At 40.7% G+C, this 17,909-nt stretch overlaps 1 protein-coding gene across 2 annotated transcripts; it reads left to right on the top strand.

Moving 5' to 3' along the window:
* Positions 1 to 34: 34 nt before the first annotated feature.
* Positions 35 to 17,862, top strand: med24 (mediator complex subunit 24). Of its 2 annotated transcripts, none has more exons than XM_053639869.1 (26): positions 35 to 177; positions 889 to 1,036; positions 1,762 to 1,844; positions 2,813 to 2,851; positions 3,061 to 3,134; positions 3,348 to 3,571; positions 3,658 to 3,769; positions 3,849 to 3,999; positions 4,072 to 4,185; positions 4,269 to 4,316; positions 4,404 to 4,486; positions 4,717 to 4,803; positions 5,349 to 5,460; positions 6,137 to 6,279; positions 7,954 to 7,991; positions 8,088 to 8,170; positions 9,051 to 9,229; positions 10,285 to 10,384; positions 10,650 to 10,825; positions 10,952 to 11,216; positions 11,331 to 11,512; positions 12,488 to 12,581; positions 12,812 to 12,911; positions 13,930 to 14,010; positions 14,145 to 14,293; positions 14,573 to 17,862. In XM_053639869.1, exons 2-26 carry the CDS (start codon positions 898 to 900, stop codon positions 14,687 to 14,689), a joined length of 2,973 nt encoding a protein of 990 aa, XP_053495844.1. In that variant the 5' UTR covers positions 35 to 177; positions 889 to 897; the 3' UTR covers positions 14,690 to 17,862. The 2 variants fall into 2 exon arrangements, with proteins under 2 accessions (XP_053495844.1, XP_053495843.1); XM_053639868.1 differs by having other exon boundaries at positions 785 to 1,036.
* Positions 17,863 to 17,909: the final 47 nt, after the last annotated feature.

Below are 17,909 nucleotides of genomic sequence, written 5' to 3'. Positions count from 1 at the left end.
CATTGGGTAATTCCAGAAATTTATCAACGTGCTAACCAATCATATCCGAGAAGGCGGGTTTTGTCGGAATACGGGTGAGGAAAACTATAACGCTTGTCTGAATGATCTTAAAAAAAAAAAAAGCTTGCAGTCAAACGTATTATTATTATTTAGGAATTTAAAACAAAAAACGTTTGGGTAAGTATCTTCTATATAATGCGTATTATAAAATAAGTCTACTATAAATAAAGATAATAGAGTTGTTATATTGTGCTGATCTGATATGTATTACTTTTTTTCTGCGTTAGCCGCTAGTCGGCTAATACTGGGAAACAATATTAATAATAATAATAATAATAATAATAATAATAATAGTGAAAAGGTATTTAAAAGGTAATAATTGATCGGGTTGAACAAAGCCAGCTAACTAGATGAGTTTAAAAATGATAAAACAGTCCAGTTCTGTTTGCTGTAGCTGAAGGTACTGCCTCGCTAACTAATTACAGCACACACTATAAACAAACAAACAAATAAACAAACTGTTTACATTCCAGACTCTTACTATTAGTCTCACTATTAGTACTTTTTCCAAAACAAAAAATTAAATCAGTAAAAGTTTTAGTTTAAAGCATAACTTTAATTGCATATTGATCTTTACAATCTTCAGCGGCGTCCAAGATGTATTTTAGAATGAAGATTTTGAGTTTAAATTTATATCACTGCCATTTTGTTAGCTCTGTTTTCACTTCGAAAGAGAGCGATGCAGCGGCGCTTTAGTCCTTTTACGCTGGTCGTTTTGTTGCAGATCGCTGACGAGCCGAGTCGAGTTTCTTCTGTACCTGAGACCTGGACTCCACGAGTGAACGAGCCAGAGATCACGATTTTTTTCCACTCTCTTATCCCCTTCAGGTTTTCTTTATGCGTGGGCTGAAGATGGTGAACCTGAAGCAAGCCATCCTGCAGGCGTGGAAGGAGCGCTGGAGCGACTATCGATGGGCCGTCAACATCAAGAAGAACTGCCCCAAAGGAACCACCTGGGATTATCCCAATCTTGCAGGTCTCTGAGGGGAACGGATCGGGTTCGGAAAACCACCCGCGATTACTGCGGCGTTCTGTTAATACTTCCACCACCGTGGCGGATTTAGTCACCGTTCGAGCCGAAGCCATGCCAGAGTTTTACACAGCAAAGAAACGTTTCAATACGTTGTAGTAAAAAACACCAGTAGCACCTAAATCTAGCCACGAGCAGTGATCCGTGGGGTCCAAGCACTCTTTGCAGATGTTAACCCAAACGTCTTCAATCTACAGCAAAAAAAAAGAACACACGAATGAATCGGCCTTGCCGTTCCAATAGTTTTGGAAGGGATTGTATTTACCAGCAGTGATGTACATGCCCTTTATTTATTCATTTATTTACCCTAAATTGCTTGAAATTGTATCAGTGTTTTTGCGGTTCCACCCACAGGAAAGAACCTTCCAAACATCTCTCTTGTTGTGATTTATATAACGAAACGAAAGTATTGGCACCCACGGCTTTGTTCGTATGAGTAATCTTAGCTGCGGTAATCTCCTTAAAAAAGCACTCCCTTTGTTATGTAGTCCTGGAGTTCGAGAAGCACCTGAACCAGGGGTCGTTGTCTTTCCATCCACTTTTTCAAAAAAAAAAAAAAAGTTCTTTTATTAATAGCGGTGTAACATAATAGAGCTGTTACAAAGAGTGTTCTAAAGTGTTTTTGTTGCACTTTAGTTTACATTGTTGTTTCCCCCCCACCATCGATGTAGAAGCTTTGTTGGAGCAGGCGATGATCGGACCGTCCCCAAACCCGCTGATTCTCTCCTACTTGAAGTACGCCATCAGTTCCCAGGTGGGTCAACGTCTGCGATTCGTAAACATCCGTCGAACACAACAATAGAGTTGAGATCTATTTGTATGGAACAGCACAAGGGTCAGATTTTGCCACAAAGCAAGCGCGTTTTACTCTTTAAACACGGTCAAACCTGTTGTTTGCAATTTAACGGCCTGTTTGTGCCGCTTTTTGAAAAATACACAAAAAATTTTTCCCAGAGAAATAATTCTCAACATGCAGGGAATCCAAATTTCAAATTCTCTGTCAAAGCCAGCAGGTGGCGCTCTTTTATCATTTGTTTATTTATTTTCTTTTGAGAACGCTCGCTGTTTTTTTTTTTTTTGTTGTTGTTGTTTTTTTTTTTTTTTTTACCCCCTTCTTTTTTCTGTTCCCTCCGGCGATTTCGTGACTGAAGGAGCGTACGCAAAATCCAGGAAGCGCGGCGATATTCAGAGGCGCTCGCGATCTTTCCGGAATTGCCGCAGGTTTTCCACGGGTTCAGCCAAAGCGCTCTTTGGTTCCCGTGTGTAAAGCTCTTATTTACCAACAAAACATCGCTGGAGAACAAACTCGGCATGTTGCGTCGCAGTATTCGGGGAAGAGCGTGTATTTTGATGATTTCTGTGGTGTTTGTTCATTATTTTTTATTTTTCTGCCCTAAAACTGGCAAAATCCTGTTCTCGTAATCATGTAATAAAAGTGCTTGTTCCTTTTGGCGTCCCACGCAGATATGAAGCTCGCGGGACCGTGAAAGAAAAATGTCGCTTAGGGTCCAAGCGAAAAAGTAATATAATATATGAAATAAATAGAGAATTTCTTATTTCATAGCGAATATTTTATTAATATTTTTTTTTGCATCATTTCATAATATCTTCTGACATGGCCATGTTGGAGCTTTTAGATTAAACGTTCAGAATGTGCTTATAGTTTTGATTGGACAAAAAATAAAACCAATTCAAGGTTGCGAGTCTGCTTTTCTCCTGTAGATGGTGTCCTACTCCAGCGTCCTCACTGCTGTCAGCAAGGTCAGTGTTCACTCTACACCTTGAAGCTGCATTGGTGTAATTCATTCATATATATATATATATATATATATATATATATATATATATATATATATATATAGCTTCAGTATAAAAATATCAGTAATAAGAATACTAAAAGAAAGCGTTATTGCACCACAATGTAAGATGGCTTGGAGAAATTTTCACCTGCGTGACGGTTTCATCCCCAGTTCGACGATTTCTCGCGAGAACTCTGCGTCAAGTCGCTCTTGGAGATCATGGACATGTTCTCCAACCGTCTCAGGTACGGCCGTCGCGCGTATCAGACCGTTCCGAGTCCCTGTGGATGAGCTGTTACTATAGAAACGTAGCGAACCGAGGATTCCGAGTGCCCGACGTTTTACCCAAGTTAAAACTACGATTGAAAAAATCTAACCCCATACGTATTAGTAGTAATAGTGTGATTAAATCCGTGTAAGCTCTTCTAAAGGAATCTGTGTGTGTTTTCCACCGGTAGCTGCCACGGTAAAGCGGAGGAGTGTATTGCCCTGTGCCGGGCGCTCCTGGGGGCGGTCGTGTGGCTCCTGCAGGGCTGCGCGTGGTACTGCGAGAAGCTTAAAGAGCCCGGCGGCATGCCGGCGGGCGACGCCAGCCTCCGGGCTTGCCAGGTGCGCCTGGAGAACCTTCTGCAGCGGGCCAAGAATCGAGCCCTGATGCACATCGCCCGGTTGGAGGAACAGGGTGTGTGTTTCGCTTAACTCTGAGCGAACGTACGATGAATAGTTTAGTTTGCTATGACATGAACAAAGTTTGCCCGGTTTGTGCAGCTTCCTGGAGCAACATGGAGCAAGCGTTAATCAAACTGGCGGAGAACCTGGGTAGCGTGACCAATCAGACGCTGAAGAGCAAGCTGGAGGAGTGCGTTCTGCTGGCCAAGAGGTGAGCGCTCACGCCCGCGACCGAACTGAAATATCCACGTGCTGAAACCCCCGTAACGCAGCGTCTTCGGTCGGTCCAGTGTCCCACAGATGCTGAGCGTCCAGTGCGAGCCGCCCGTCCAGACGACCTTCCCGTCGGTCCACGCGTTCATCATGCTGGAGGGAACCATGAACCTCACGGGGGAGATGCAGCCGCTGGTCGAGCAGCTCATGATGATCAAGAGGATCCAGGTAGGAAACCGGACTGGACTCGCGTTCTGTCGGTTCTCGCAGATGTTCATGCGTCTGGGTTTTCTGTTCCAGCGCGTTCCAGCGCCGCTGTTTGTCCTCGAGATCTGGAAAGCGTGCTTCACCGGGCTCATCGAGTCTCCAGAAGGCACCGAGGAGCTCAAATGGACCGCGTTCACGTTCCTCAAGGTCCGCTCGATTTCTATTTTGCGGCTGAAATATCTAAGAAACGTGCCTAGATATGGTCCTGATGTTCTGGTTGATGTTCACAGATTCCTCAGGTTCTGCTGAGGTTAAAGAAGTACCCTCAGGGGGAGAAGGTATGAGCAGGAACCTTTTTAGGAACCTTTTTGGGCTGAGCTCACAGAGCGTAGAGCCGGAAACCTTTGTGTGTGTTTATATTTCAGGACTTCACGGAGGAAGTCAACATGGCGTTCGAGTACCTGCTGAAGCTCACGCCGCTGCTGGACAAAGCCGACCAGAGATGCAAGTACGAGAAAACTTCCATGTTGATTTATGATCGCGATCTGAATTACATGCATAATTATATGAAATTATATGTGTGACGTTAATAATATTTACATAAATGTTCAGTAATGATGATTATCCTGGTGTTGTGACGAATATTCTCTATCAGGACATACCCAGCTCATGAGATATTATATCTCACTGGATAGTGTGTGTGTGTGTGTGTGTGTGTGTGTGTGTGTGTGTGTGTAGCTGCGACTGCTTGAGTCTGCTGCTCCAGGAGTGCCATAAACTCTGCTTGCTGTCCGAATCCAACTTGGCCGCCCTCACCGCTAAACGGTACATTTCATCATCAGCTTCTTACTAATCTCCCTCTCTCTTTCTCTCTCTCTCTCCCTCACTCTCTCTCTCTCTCTCTCTCTCTTTCTCTCTCTCTCCATCTCTCTCCCTCTCTCTCTCTCACTCTCTTTCTCTCTCTCTCTCTCTCTCCCTCTCTCTCTCTCACTCTCTTTCTCTCTCTCTCCCTCTCTCTCCCTCTCTCTCTCTTTCTCTCTCCCTCTCTCTCCCTCTCTCTCTCTCACTCTCTTTCTCTCTCTCTCTCCCTCTCTCACTCTCTTTCTCTCTCTCTCTCTCCCTCCCTCTCTCTCTCTCTCTCTCCCTCTCTCACTCTCTCTCCCTCTCTCTCTCTCTCTCCCTCCCTCTCTCTCTCTCTCTCCCTCTCTCACTCTCTCTCCCTCTCTCTCTCTCTCCTGCTCCCTCTCTCTCTCTCTCTCTCTCTCACTCACGCTCTCTCTCTCTCTCACTCTCTCTCTCTCTCTCTCTGTTTTATGCCCAGTTTTTCACTCCTAAATTCACTGTCTAATTTCATATTATTTTTCTTTAAGGGCTGATGACAGGGAGTACGCCCCGAAGCTGAAAACGGCAGAGAATGCCAACATCCAGCCGAACCCGGGCCTCATACTACGTGCCGAGCCGACCGTCACCAACATACTAAAGGTCTTTACATTTACAGCGTTTAGCTCTTATCCTTATCAGACCCCAAGGCTGATTGGTTACAGTTCAGTACAGAACACCGATAGGTTAGAATTCAGTACTGATGTCTGATCAGTTGGAGTTCAGAAATGAAGCCTGATTGTTTGGAATTCAGTACAGAAGCCTGAATGGTTACACTTCAATACTGAACTCTGATTGGATAGAATTCAGTACCAAAGCCAGATTAGTTAGAATTCTATACCAAATACTGACTGGTTAGATTTCAGCACAGAAAACGTATTGGTTATAATTCAATACTGAAGTCTGATTAGTTGGATTTCAGAACCGACGCTTGGTTGGATAGAATTCAGTACTGTACCAGAGACTGAGTGGATAGAATTCAGTACCAAAGATTGATTTTGTTAGAATTCTGTACCAGAGACTGATTGGTTGGAATTCGGTATCAAAGACTGATGGGATACAATTCAGTACCAAAGTCTGATAGGTTAGAATTAAGTACTTAGATTAGATTTAACTCTAAATACTTGAAAATAACTAATCAGTTCTACGTTAAGACAGCAGAAAAAAAGGCTGGAATGCGATGTGGAGATGTGGAGACAAATTTTTTTTTGAAAAATCCTTCTGTTTATCTTGCATTGTGTGTGTGTGTGTGTGTGTGTGTGTGTGTGTGTGTGTGTAGACCGTGGATGCTGATCATTCCAAGTCCCCCGAGGGGTTGCTGGGAGTTTTGGGTCACATGCTCTCAGGGAAGAGTTTGGATTTGCTGCTGGCCGCCGCCGCCGCCACCGGGAAACTCAAATCCTTTGCTCGCAAGTTCATCAAGTAAGATCAGTACTTTATTAAAGGAATTCCTTGTAACATTTCAGTACATACGAGTGATTGATTGAGCCTGATTGATTGGGACTTGATGATTATTGATTTCAGTTCTGGAATTTAATTGATTTAGAATTTAATACTGAAGACTAATTGATTTAGAATTCAGTACAGGAAATTAATTGATTTAGAATTCAGTACAGGAAATTAATTGATTTAGAATTCAGTACAGGAAATTAATTGATTTAGAATTCAGTGCAGGAAATTAATTGATTTAGAATTCAGTGCAGGAAATTAATTGATTTAGAATTAAGTACAGGAAATTAATTGATTAGAATTCAGTACAGGAAATTAATTGATTTAGAATTCAGTACAGGAAATTAATTGATTAGAATTCAGTACAGGAAATTAATTGATTAGAATTCAGTACAGGAAATTAATTGATTAGAATTCAGTACAGGAAATTAATTGATTTAGAATTCAGTACAGGAAATTAATTGATTTAGAATTAAGTACAGGAAATTAATTGATTAGAATTCAGTACAGGAAATTAATTGATTTAGAATTCAGTACAGGAAATTAATTGATTAGAATTCAGTACAGGAAATTAATTGATTAGAATTCAGTACAGGAAATTAATTGATTTAGAATTCAGTACAGGAAATGAATTGATTAGAATTCAGTACAGGAAATGAATTGATTTAGAATTCAGTACAGGAAATTAATTGATTAGAATTCAGTACAGGAAATTAATTGATTTAGAATTCAGTACAGGAAATTAATTGATTTAGAATTCAGTACAGGAAATTAATTGATTTAGAATTCAGTGCAGGAAATTAATTGATTTAGAATTCAGTACAGGAAATTAATTGATTAGAATTCAGTACAGGAAATTAATTGATTTAGAATTCAGTGCAGGAAATTAATTGATTTAGAATTCAGTACAGGAAATTAATTGATTAGAATTCAGTACAGGAAATTAATTGATTTAGAATTCAGTACAGGAAATTAATTGATTTAGAATTCAGTACAGGAAATTAATTGATTTAGAATTCAGTACAGGAAATTAATTGATTTAGAATTCAGTACAGGAAATGAATTGATTAGAAATGAATTGTTTAGAATTCAGTATTGGGAATTAATTGGTTAATGTCCAGTAATTGTTTAGATTGGCTAGAATCCAATACTGAAAATGAGTTCTTTAAGACTTAATACTGAAAACGTTTATAAATTTGGTACTGAAAATTTGTTTTAGAATTCAGTACAGGACATTAATTGATTAGAATTCAGTACTGTGAATTAATGGATTAGAATCCAGTACCGGGAATGAATTGGTTAGAATTCAGTAATTCAATACCGGGAATGAATTGCTTAGAATTCAGTAATTCAGTACCGGGAATGAATTGCTTAGAATTCAGTAATCCAGTACCAGGAATGAATTGCTTAGAATTCAGTAATCCAGTACCGGGAATGAATTGGTTAGAAATTAACGTATTAGAATTCAGCAGTGTGAATTAATAGATTGGAAATGAATTGATTCGAATTCAGTACTGGGATTGAATTGGAAACGAAACACGTCTTAGCTAATCAGCAACAACATGCGGGGGACGGGGAGATTATATTAATTCGATTGATTAGATTAAATGAGATCCAGATCCATGTGATTTTTGTTTGTCTTTACAGGTTAAACGAGTTTCCAAAACACATCAGTGGTGAAGGATGTGAGTGCTCATCAACTCTTCCCCCTTCTCACTTTGGAAAAGTTTAGTGGCGTTCGATCTGTCTTTGTCATCTGCGTGTGCTTTTTCTTTCTTCAGCTAAATCTGCTTCAGTGCGAGCACTGCTGTTTGACATCTCCTTCCTCATGCTGTGTCATGTGGTCCAGACATATGGCTCTGAGGTCAGCGCACACACCCACACCCACCCACACACACACACAATCCCATACAGATTAGTATTAGTGTGCTGAATTCTCAGCAAGATTGTTTATAATGCAGTACTGAAACTGAAAAGTTCAGATTTCAGTACCGAAATGAAAATGTTTAGAATTCCGTACCGAAGTCAGTACTGAAAATCAATTGTATAAGACTTAATACTGAAAAAGAAATCTTGGTACTGAAAATCAATTGTTCAGACTTCAGTAGTGAAATCTAGATCGAGAACAGCTCGTTCACAGGGATAAAGAAATGTTTAAAAAAAAGGTGTCCATCATCATCATCATCATCATCATTGTCATTGTCTTCGTCATCGTCGTCTTCGTCATCGTCGTCTTCGTCATCGTCGTCTTCGTCATCGTGCCTCGAATTTACTTATGAAAAGAAGGAAAAGTGGAGAAGAGTCGGCCAGGAAGTGGAGTGTTCTCTGTACGAATTTCTACCTGAACTCTGCCTCGCCCCTGAAATAACACGTCTGATCTTCGAGCTCTGTTCAGATCTGAACAGAGATGAAAAAGCATCGCGTGGAAACCTTTTATGTTCTTCGAACTCTCCAGTATTAACAGTATTTCCAGACACCATGGAAGCCACGCCCCCTTCCACCCTTCTCGCGTTAGTAATTACTGGAAAGACGCCGTGCTGATGTGTCATATTTTTGTTTTTTGTTTTTAAGTTTGATTTAACGTTAGACAAGTATATAGTTATCAGTTATCAGACCTAAAAAAAAATCAGTAGTCCTACAATAAAGCGTCAAATCTTACACTTTCCAGATCGTTTTTACTGGTAACGATGATTTAGAAACACTGGAGTGTGCGTGTATACAAATGTATGTATGTATGTATGCAGGTCATCCTGTCTGAGCCGAGTCAATCGGGCGAGACGCCGTTTTTCGAGACCTGGTTGCAGATGTGCATGCCGGAGGAAGGGAAGATCCTGAACCCAGACCACCCCTGCTTCAGGCCTGAACCAGGCAAGGTGGAAAGTCTGGTGGCGTTACTCAACACGTCCTCGGAGATGAAGCTGGTGTAAGTGCAGCCAAAATAATAATAATAATAATAAAGAGTGAAAATCTGAAAATAAATCAATAAAGCTCGTTGAAAGAAGAAGGTAGGACTACAGTATAACAGCAGTCATACAGCTGCAAATCACAGGCTTATCGATACGCGATCGTTTCTATAGTAACAGCTTTTTCTGTAAGGAGGTGTGAATACCAAACGTCTAGCGACCACGTCCATTCGCGTTTAGCTCGGATATCAAAAGGTCCCACACTCGTATTTGGTTTTGTTTTATCTGTTTTGCTTTGCATCATCCTCTGACTGTAAGTGTTTGTTTTTCTTTGAAATGACGGGCACGTAAGGTGGTGTGAATCAGCAACGTTGCACAATTGCAGCTTGCAGGACGTAGGAGTCATAGCGGTCGTTAAGGAGTTTACTGATATACCATATTGTGTTCTTGTACACTGTATATAAGTGTCAGTCATAAATATACGTAAGAGATGCGTATATCGTGTATATACGACAGTACACATGGATTAGAACGTATTTACAGATATATAGAGATAATACAGAATATACGGTATAGAATAGAGCTGCAGGATGGTTGTGGGGAAGAAACTGGCCCGGTGCCTGCTGGTTCTGGAAGGAGGATGAACCGGGACGGGAGGACTGTGAGACGAGGACACCCAGGAACATGAAGCCGGAGACGCGCTCTATTTTGGTCCCGTTGATGTTGATGGGAGAGACGCATGGCGTTTAACTGTATTACGTGTGGGAGAGACAGGAAATCCCAGAGCCATTAATCTTCATGAGGAAACGTAACTGCCGGGTCACGGTACACGGCTAGAGTTTGCGTTGGGATTGTCCTTACAGAGTGAACATGATCGTGGTCGAGTTGTCCGCCATCGTTTTTGACTGCCAAAAATGACCAAACAAAGCCATTAAAGTACCACAAAACGACACATCTTTTCATAAGAGTATGTTTGCTTTTGGTTCGTGTCAATCAACTTTCACTCGTTTTAATCCTGCCGCGTTGTTGTTGTTGTTGCTAAATGATCTCACGGGTCGTCTTTTTCCTCCCCCAGTCAGATGAAGTGGCATGAGATCTGTCTGAGCACGCCGGCGGCCATCTTGGAGGTCCTGAACGCGTGGGAGAATGGAGTGCTGTCTGTGGAGGCTGTACAGGTCAGACCCTCACGCTTTCGTTCGTTCCTTCCGCGACCGTTAAACTAAATCGAATTTGCGAGCTGATGGGTTTTGAAAGTGAATCGAAACATTTCTGACCAATCGGAATCCAGAATTCAGCAGCACTGTGGCGGAAGAGGACGTATTTTACCAGACGTTAACTTGTCTTCGAAGACAAACTTGTGTTTGTATTAGTGTACAATGTGTTCGGGTTGAAGAATAATAACATATGGACCTCTCTCTCTCTCTCTGTCTCTCTGAGCAGAAGATCACAGATAACATTAAAGGGAAGGTGTGCAGTATGGCCATATGCGCTGTGGCCTGGCTGGTGGCTCATGTTCGGATGCTGGGATTGGACGAGAGGGAGAAACCTCAGACCATGATTCGTCAGCTTATGACGCCTCTGTATGGAGAGAACACGCTCCAGTTTTACAATGAACGGTGTGTGTCTCTCTCGCGCTCTCTCTCTCTGACACACACACACACTTGACGTTAAAGGAAAGTGTTTCAAAAACGACCGCTCTATCTCTTTCTCTCTCTCCGCTCTCTCGGTGTGTTCGTGTGCAGCGTGGTGATCATGAGCTCTATCCTGGAGCACATGTGCGCCGACGTGTTCCAGCAGACGGGTCAGTGCCTGCGCTCGGTCGTGGAGCCCCAGGAGCCGATGCCGTACCGCGCCCTCCTGCCCCTGCGCCAGCCCATCCGCCAGGCGCTGAGCTCCAACTTCCGCATGGCGCTCGATAAGGGCTGGGTGGACTCGAGCACGCTACACCTGCTGGAGGACCTGCTGCACATCGGCGGAGTCTTCTGGTTCACCAACAACCTCGTGAAGGTTTGTGTTTGTGCGTGGAGAGAGATTTGGAATAGAAATCGGACTAGAACCACAACCTCGAGTTTCAGTGAATCTGTCGTTATAACTTCGGTGCTGCTCGGTTCTGTCCTCCAGGAGCTCCTGAAGGAGACGCGTAGGGAGTGGGCGTTCCGCGTCGTCGAGCTCCTCTACAGCATCTTCTGCCTGGACCTACAGCAAATAACGCTCACTCTGATCGGTCACATCGTGCCCAATCTGCTCACTGACCCCGCCCACTGGCACAGCTTAGCAGATCCGCCAGGCCAGGCCCTCGCCAAGTAAGTCCTGATTTATCGATTGCCATGTTACGCTCACATCATACATAAACAATACTAAATTCTCTGACATTTTATTTGGATTTGTCGGTGGGGAATCTGCTTAATCTTAATCTGCATTATATCATTCAAGGTCTTTCTGTATTTCTGAGCCATTATGATATTGTTCATTGAGGAGACGATAGCTGAAATGACCAGTTGCTGCTAGAACAGTGTTACACGCTCATTTTTGTTATAACGGCAGGGTGTCATAGTATATTACCGGACAGGCTATTGAATAGCACTGTTTTAGACATTAGTAATTGATGAGTTTCACCGAGTTACTCAAATCTGGGATTTTTCTCCAGATACCATCCTTTTTTAAAAAAAAAAAAAAAAACTATATTTCTTCATTACTCTCGCTGGCACTATCTGACTAAAGCTGACTCTCACTATCGTTCTTCCTGTGTACTTCCTCAGATTTTTTTTTCCTTGCCTCATTCATTAATAGACTTTGTGCTGTGGTGTCAAATCTTCCGGAGGTTTCTTGCGAAACAAATTCGCCACATTTTGTCTTTTTTTATTTATTTATTTCAAAAGGAAGCATTCCCCCGAAACTTGTGCTTTCCATAGATGTTCACTGTGTCTTGGGTTAAAGGGTCACTGAAATGGCTAGAAAAAAACTTTGCTCCTGGCTGGCTCACCAGCTCTAAAGAACTGGAAGGAGAAATCTGAATAGTTTTCATCTAAATATACATTTTCCACATTTCCTTTCTAGTAGTTTTATTTATTTGTTTGTTTGTTTGTTTGTTTGTTTAGATTCTTCCAGGACAGTAAATGCGTTAAAGTCCTGCTTTGCTTTGCGTTGCTCCAATGCTGCGTAAGAAGAGTTCACACTTTAGCGTGCAGCACTAGTAAATGTTTCTGATGCTGTTTTCCCACACGTCGTGCGGGTAAGTCGATTAACTAAGTAGAGTTTTTTTTTGTTTTGTTTTTCAGGTTATCGGTGTGGTGCGCGCTCGGTTCCTTCTCGTCTCACCATAAAATCCACGCCTTGGCTCGGCAGCGCAAGAGACAGCGAGAGGACATCGAGGTTTACACAAAATACACACCTGCGGCACGTACACACTCGCCATGTTCTTATTTATATTTGAGCGTTTATTTGATATTTTAAAAAAAGGAGCCCACATGATGATGTTTCGCTTTTTTCAACTTTGGAAGAAAACGGCTAGTGTGAACGAAGCCTTCGTCTATAGGGTGTTTTTTGAGATTATACTGCGCAGACATGGTTGTCTTTTAGTCTCTAATCTGATTGGTTCGCAGGACTACAGCAGCTTGTTTCCACTGGACGACACTCAGCCGTCCAAGCTGATGCGCCTGCTCAGCTCTAATGAGGACGAGCCCGCGGTGTTGAGCAGTCCGGGTGAGTCAGACTCGGACCGAGTTCTCGGTTCATGGTTCTTACAGTTCCACAATTTTTTTTTTTCCAAACGCTCCTCCTGGCTGGCTCACCATTTCTAAGGAATAAGGGCAATTAGTCAGTTAAAACAAAACATTTTTGTCCGTTTTTCTCAATGTTTTTGTTTTCAGTTCCTAAATAGATTGCTTTCTCAATTTAATTTTCCCTTTTAAATTATAAGGTCAGTCTAAAGTGATGCACCAAAATTACATCTAATAATGTGCTACTCACTTTTTAGTTTGAGCAGTAGTTCTATTTAATCCTCTGTTTATCCTCGTACTTGATTAGAAGAAGTGTGAAGATGTCCGAATTTGTAAATCTTAAGACAAATCCTTAAAAGCAGTGGTCTGACGGGACAGTTAAATACATTCAATTACAATATTTATTACTAAATTTAGACGTTATATACCTAGAAATTTCTGTTTAACAATAAATTCATCAAATAAAGTCAGGTTTTTATAAAGTTAATAAATCACAGTTTATTGAGTATAAAAAATAAAAGTTCTATATACAAAGGTGTTCTTCTTTCCATGTGTTTTTTCTTTTGATGGTGATAATGGCAAGCATCAGATGCTAAAATAAATGACGTCAAGATTCTTCAGAAGTCAGAATATACTTCAGAAGTGTAAAAAAAAACCAAAAAACCCCAAAAAACTAAATTTGTTTCCAGTTGCAGTTAATTTTGGTTTCTCCCAAGTAAGGCTTGGTTACATGACAAATAACATATTATGCTTAGTAACAAAACAATACAAACTGAGGAAATTTTGATACTTTAGACTGCTAGCTAAACCTCATGCCTTAGCTGATAATGTAACTAATACGTAGCTGACGGTGTATCGTAGCAGATGACGTAGCTAATGTATTTGACTAATCAGTAAGAATTCAGGACTTGAACTGAAAGTCAGTATCGCTTTTGCGTTTCTGTTATTTTCCTTCTGGACAGGTATTTGTAAAACGTTTTTAACCTTTGCCCTTTCCGTAGGTGACCGCACGATGAGCAGCTCACTCTCTGCCTCTCAGCTCCACACAGTCAATATGAGAGATCCACTCAACCGTGTGCTTGGTCAGTAGTGTGTGTGTGTGTGTGTGTGTGTGTGTGTGTGTGTGTGTGTGTGTTCATGTCATAATGAAAGGTAATGTACATAATGAAATGTAAATAATGAATGTTTTAAGATTTTTTTTTCTTTTGCTCCATAGCAAATCTATTCTTGCTCATCTCTTCCATCCTGACCTCGAAGACCGCCGGCCCTCACACGCAGTTCGTGCAGAGTTTCATCGAGGAGTGTGTGGAGTGTTCGGAGCAGGGCAGCCGGGGTAGCATCCTGCAGTTCATGCCCTTCACTATGGTGAGACACACACATACACATATTTAGCCCTTTTAGTACTTTGTGAGGGCCGAAAAGGACTAACCGTCCTCACAATATTACGACAGTGTCAAATGTTCTCTCGGTGATGGGACCGGGTCAAATGTGTTCCTGATAATAGGACTGTGTTAAAGGTCCTCACAAAGATTATGGTGAAGTCAGAGGTCCTCACAATGACAGAACAGTGTCAAAGCGAGCTAATGTAAGATTCTTATGAACATAGAACAACCTGTGTGTGTGTGTGTGTGTGTGTTTTCACAGGTTTCTGAGCTGGTCAAATTGCATGCGCTCGCCAAACCCAAAGTTGTCCTGTCTATCACAGATCTGACGCTCCCGCTGGGCCGAAGAGTAGCTGCCAAAGCCATTGCTGCTTTGTAGTACACACACACACACACACACACACACACTACTGGCTAGACGCCATTACTTTGCTCATAATGGAATCTGATTTCCAGTAACATTTTTATCTCGGCAGTTTGTGGTTCACAGTTACAGCTTATTTGAACGTTACACTCCCACTTCTGAAGAATCTTGATGTCATTTATTATAGCATCTGATACTTGCCATTATCACCATAAAAAGAAAAAAACAAATGGAAAGAAGGACACCTTTGTAAATAGAACTTTTTTTTTTATACTCAGTAAACTGTGATTTATTGACTTCATTAACACCTGACTTTATTGTTAAACAGAAATTTCTAGGTATATAACGTCTTAATTTTGTAATAAATATTGTAATTGAATGAATGTTTTTAATCAGCATTTCAAGGTCAAAATTCAAAAGATCAAATGTTTAAGATTAAAGTATTTGGCTTAAAATAGTGTTTTAAAAGATTCAGTATTATACCAAATCACATGTTGATGGAAAAGTTGGCCAAATTGACGGTTTTATTAAAAAAATATAATAAATAAATAAAATCGAGCATGCAAAAACGCCACTGAAAGAGAAAAAAAACACAGAAAAAAAACAAATAGTATTTAAATTGGTTTAAATTGTTCTTTTCAAGAAAAAGCCGTTTATTTAAAATAAATAAATAATAAAATTGTAGCTTTTTGCACCAATACAGCAAATAAACGTTGAATAAATTAATTAAATAAATAATAAATTAAATTCATTGAATTAATTAAAATTTTGTATTCATTTAAAATGATTTTTTTTTTTTGTACGTTGGCAGTGAAGATTAAAGTATCATTTTCATTTTCTATAAAGGGAAACGTTACCTATAAACTGTGTAGTTAGCAATGTTCCACAGAAAAGTAAGTGTGTGTGTGTGTGTGTGTGTGTGTGTGTGTGAGAATGTGTAAATGTGTGAAACCAGACATACACCATGGAAACCACACTAATGCTGATACTGTCAGCATAAATCTGCATGCAAAGCAAAAAACAAAAAAAAACATCTGCAGCGCATGTTAATCAGATTTAAGTGCCAATAATTATGCCTTCGCAAATCGTAAGCAGGGAAGTTGGGCTGCAATTTTACTTTTATTTACTGCCACTTGTATATTAGCTACACCTACATCATCTAGCTACATTCATTGGCCAGTTTAGCAGCTCCGCCTCCAAACTCTATTGGCTGAAAATTATACCAGTCAGAATCGTCCAATCAGCGAGCCTCGCTTTTTCAGTCTTTTAAAAATTTCTGTCAAAAAGCTAAACTAAAGAATCCCTGCCTGATTTACGCTAATCTGCGATAAATTACTGCGTACTCTAACGTTATCTTCCACCTTTCATAGTCCTTATTTATTGTCCTAATTGAACGGCAAAATCTTATTCACCTTGTTCCGAGTTTCACAAAACGTTCATTTAAACTGGCGTGTAATTGAAATAAATACGATTTGGATGTGTATAAAATCACGGAAACCCGTCGACAGTGTTATGATTTTGAAGCTGGTCCATCGAGGTTCAGATGAACCACTTATCTTGTACGGAAATCAACACAATCTCAGGCGGGAAACGTAGGATACTATTTTTTTATTATTGTTATTTTTCCCCCAGCTGAATTTTTTTTTTTTTTATCAGTACTACATTTCTTCTGTAAAAAAAAAAATTAAAAATAATGATAAAAATCATGGATTAATATTAAACCTTAAATGTTTTATGTTGATTGTTTAATTTCTTTTCAATACCCAAGAAGCCACTGAAATTGTCTAACATTTATACGCTGATTAAAATATGCAGGTTTGGAAGCTAAAATTTTTTCTTAATCGCAGTTTATTGGGGTTTTTTTTAAGTCTCTGTCTTCAATGCGTTAGATTAGTGCTGTGGTAAGAAATTTTACCCTATACCTGTATCAGTTCAGCAACCAACAAGAATTAATCATGTAAACCTTACGCCATGAATAATAATAATTCAATCATTCTAATTCAAGTGAACTAATTCTAGTTTCATTGAAAAGGTGAGCGAAATGTAGGAATGCATATAGACACGGCTTAAAGAACTGGTGCAAGTCGTGGGTTGAAGTGTGAAAGTAGCGCCGGAGAATGATGGCTGTGCAGTAGCGAAGTTGGGAAGGAAGTGTCTTTCAATGCCTCTGGGCTCAGTGTCAAGCCACAAAGGAAAAAAAAAAAAAGCTCTAGTCATCAGTCAGGTGGTCGCGCGTGTCAGGCCGACTGTAGTCTTTACGCTTGAGACGTCTGATGCGTGTTATACTGCAGCGCTGCTGAATTGGTCGATCGTCAGGTGTTGATCGATTCTCGATATATTCCGGCACACGCATATTTACGTCCCGTAAGGAGTGAGAATCCGTTTCGCAGACGTCCTGTAACACTAAATCGATTCGAAGAAAATGATGTCCTTGTTTAATAAACGAAAACGTTGTATAAGAGGAATACAACTATAGGACGATGTGTCGTAATAGTTAAATAATCAGCTTCCACATACACGCGCAGTTTTATACCTTGAATAACGAATCAAAGACAGCGGTTACGACTGATTTTATTGGTTTAAAAATTGTGGGATTAAAAGCATTAATATATTCTAAAATATGACTGTGAAATAGGCCTCACATTCGCTGGTCTTAAGTCTGCCCTTGTTTTTTTTCCCCTCTCTTTCTCTCTCTCTCTCTTTTTTTTTTTTTTAACGTAAAGCCAGTATTTCTTTCTCTCTTTTTGTCGAAATGTCGGAGTGTTTCCCAGCAATAAACCGGGGATTTCCCAAACGGCGAACGAGTGGCAGCTCGAGACCTCGATACGAGTTTGTGTGGGATCCGAGGATTTTAAAAATAGCTCCTCCGCGGTGAGTGCGTTAGCATGTGACAAGATTCCCCCTTCCTGTCACGACTGAGGAGCTTGCGCAAGGACGTCACGACGCTACGCGATTCGTGTGGCGCTACTGCGCGTTTCACCAAAACGGACCACGAAGAGTTTCCTAGAAAATTAAAGAAAAGAAGAAGTAGAAGTGCCGGCGGACTTCTGTTTAATCTTTTTAATGCGTTCCCCGAGTCATTACACTAAACATCCTGAGAAATCATGACCAGGCGAAGAGCATCCAGAAGGTCAGATGAATATAATATGATGCGAATAGGAATTAAAACCTTAGTTTGAGAGAGATTTAAATGTTCCATTTTGTCACTACCACAACGTTTTTTTCCTCCGACCCG

Source organism: Ictalurus furcatus, chromosome 13, assembly GCF_023375685.1.
Source record: "Ictalurus furcatus strain D&B chromosome 13, Billie_1.0, whole genome shotgun sequence".
Lineage (NCBI taxonomy): Eukaryota > Metazoa > Chordata > Actinopteri > Siluriformes > Ictaluridae > Ictalurus > Ictalurus furcatus.
The sequence above is the reverse complement of the archived record's forward strand: the minus strand, read 5'-3'. Positions and strand labels throughout refer to the sequence as shown.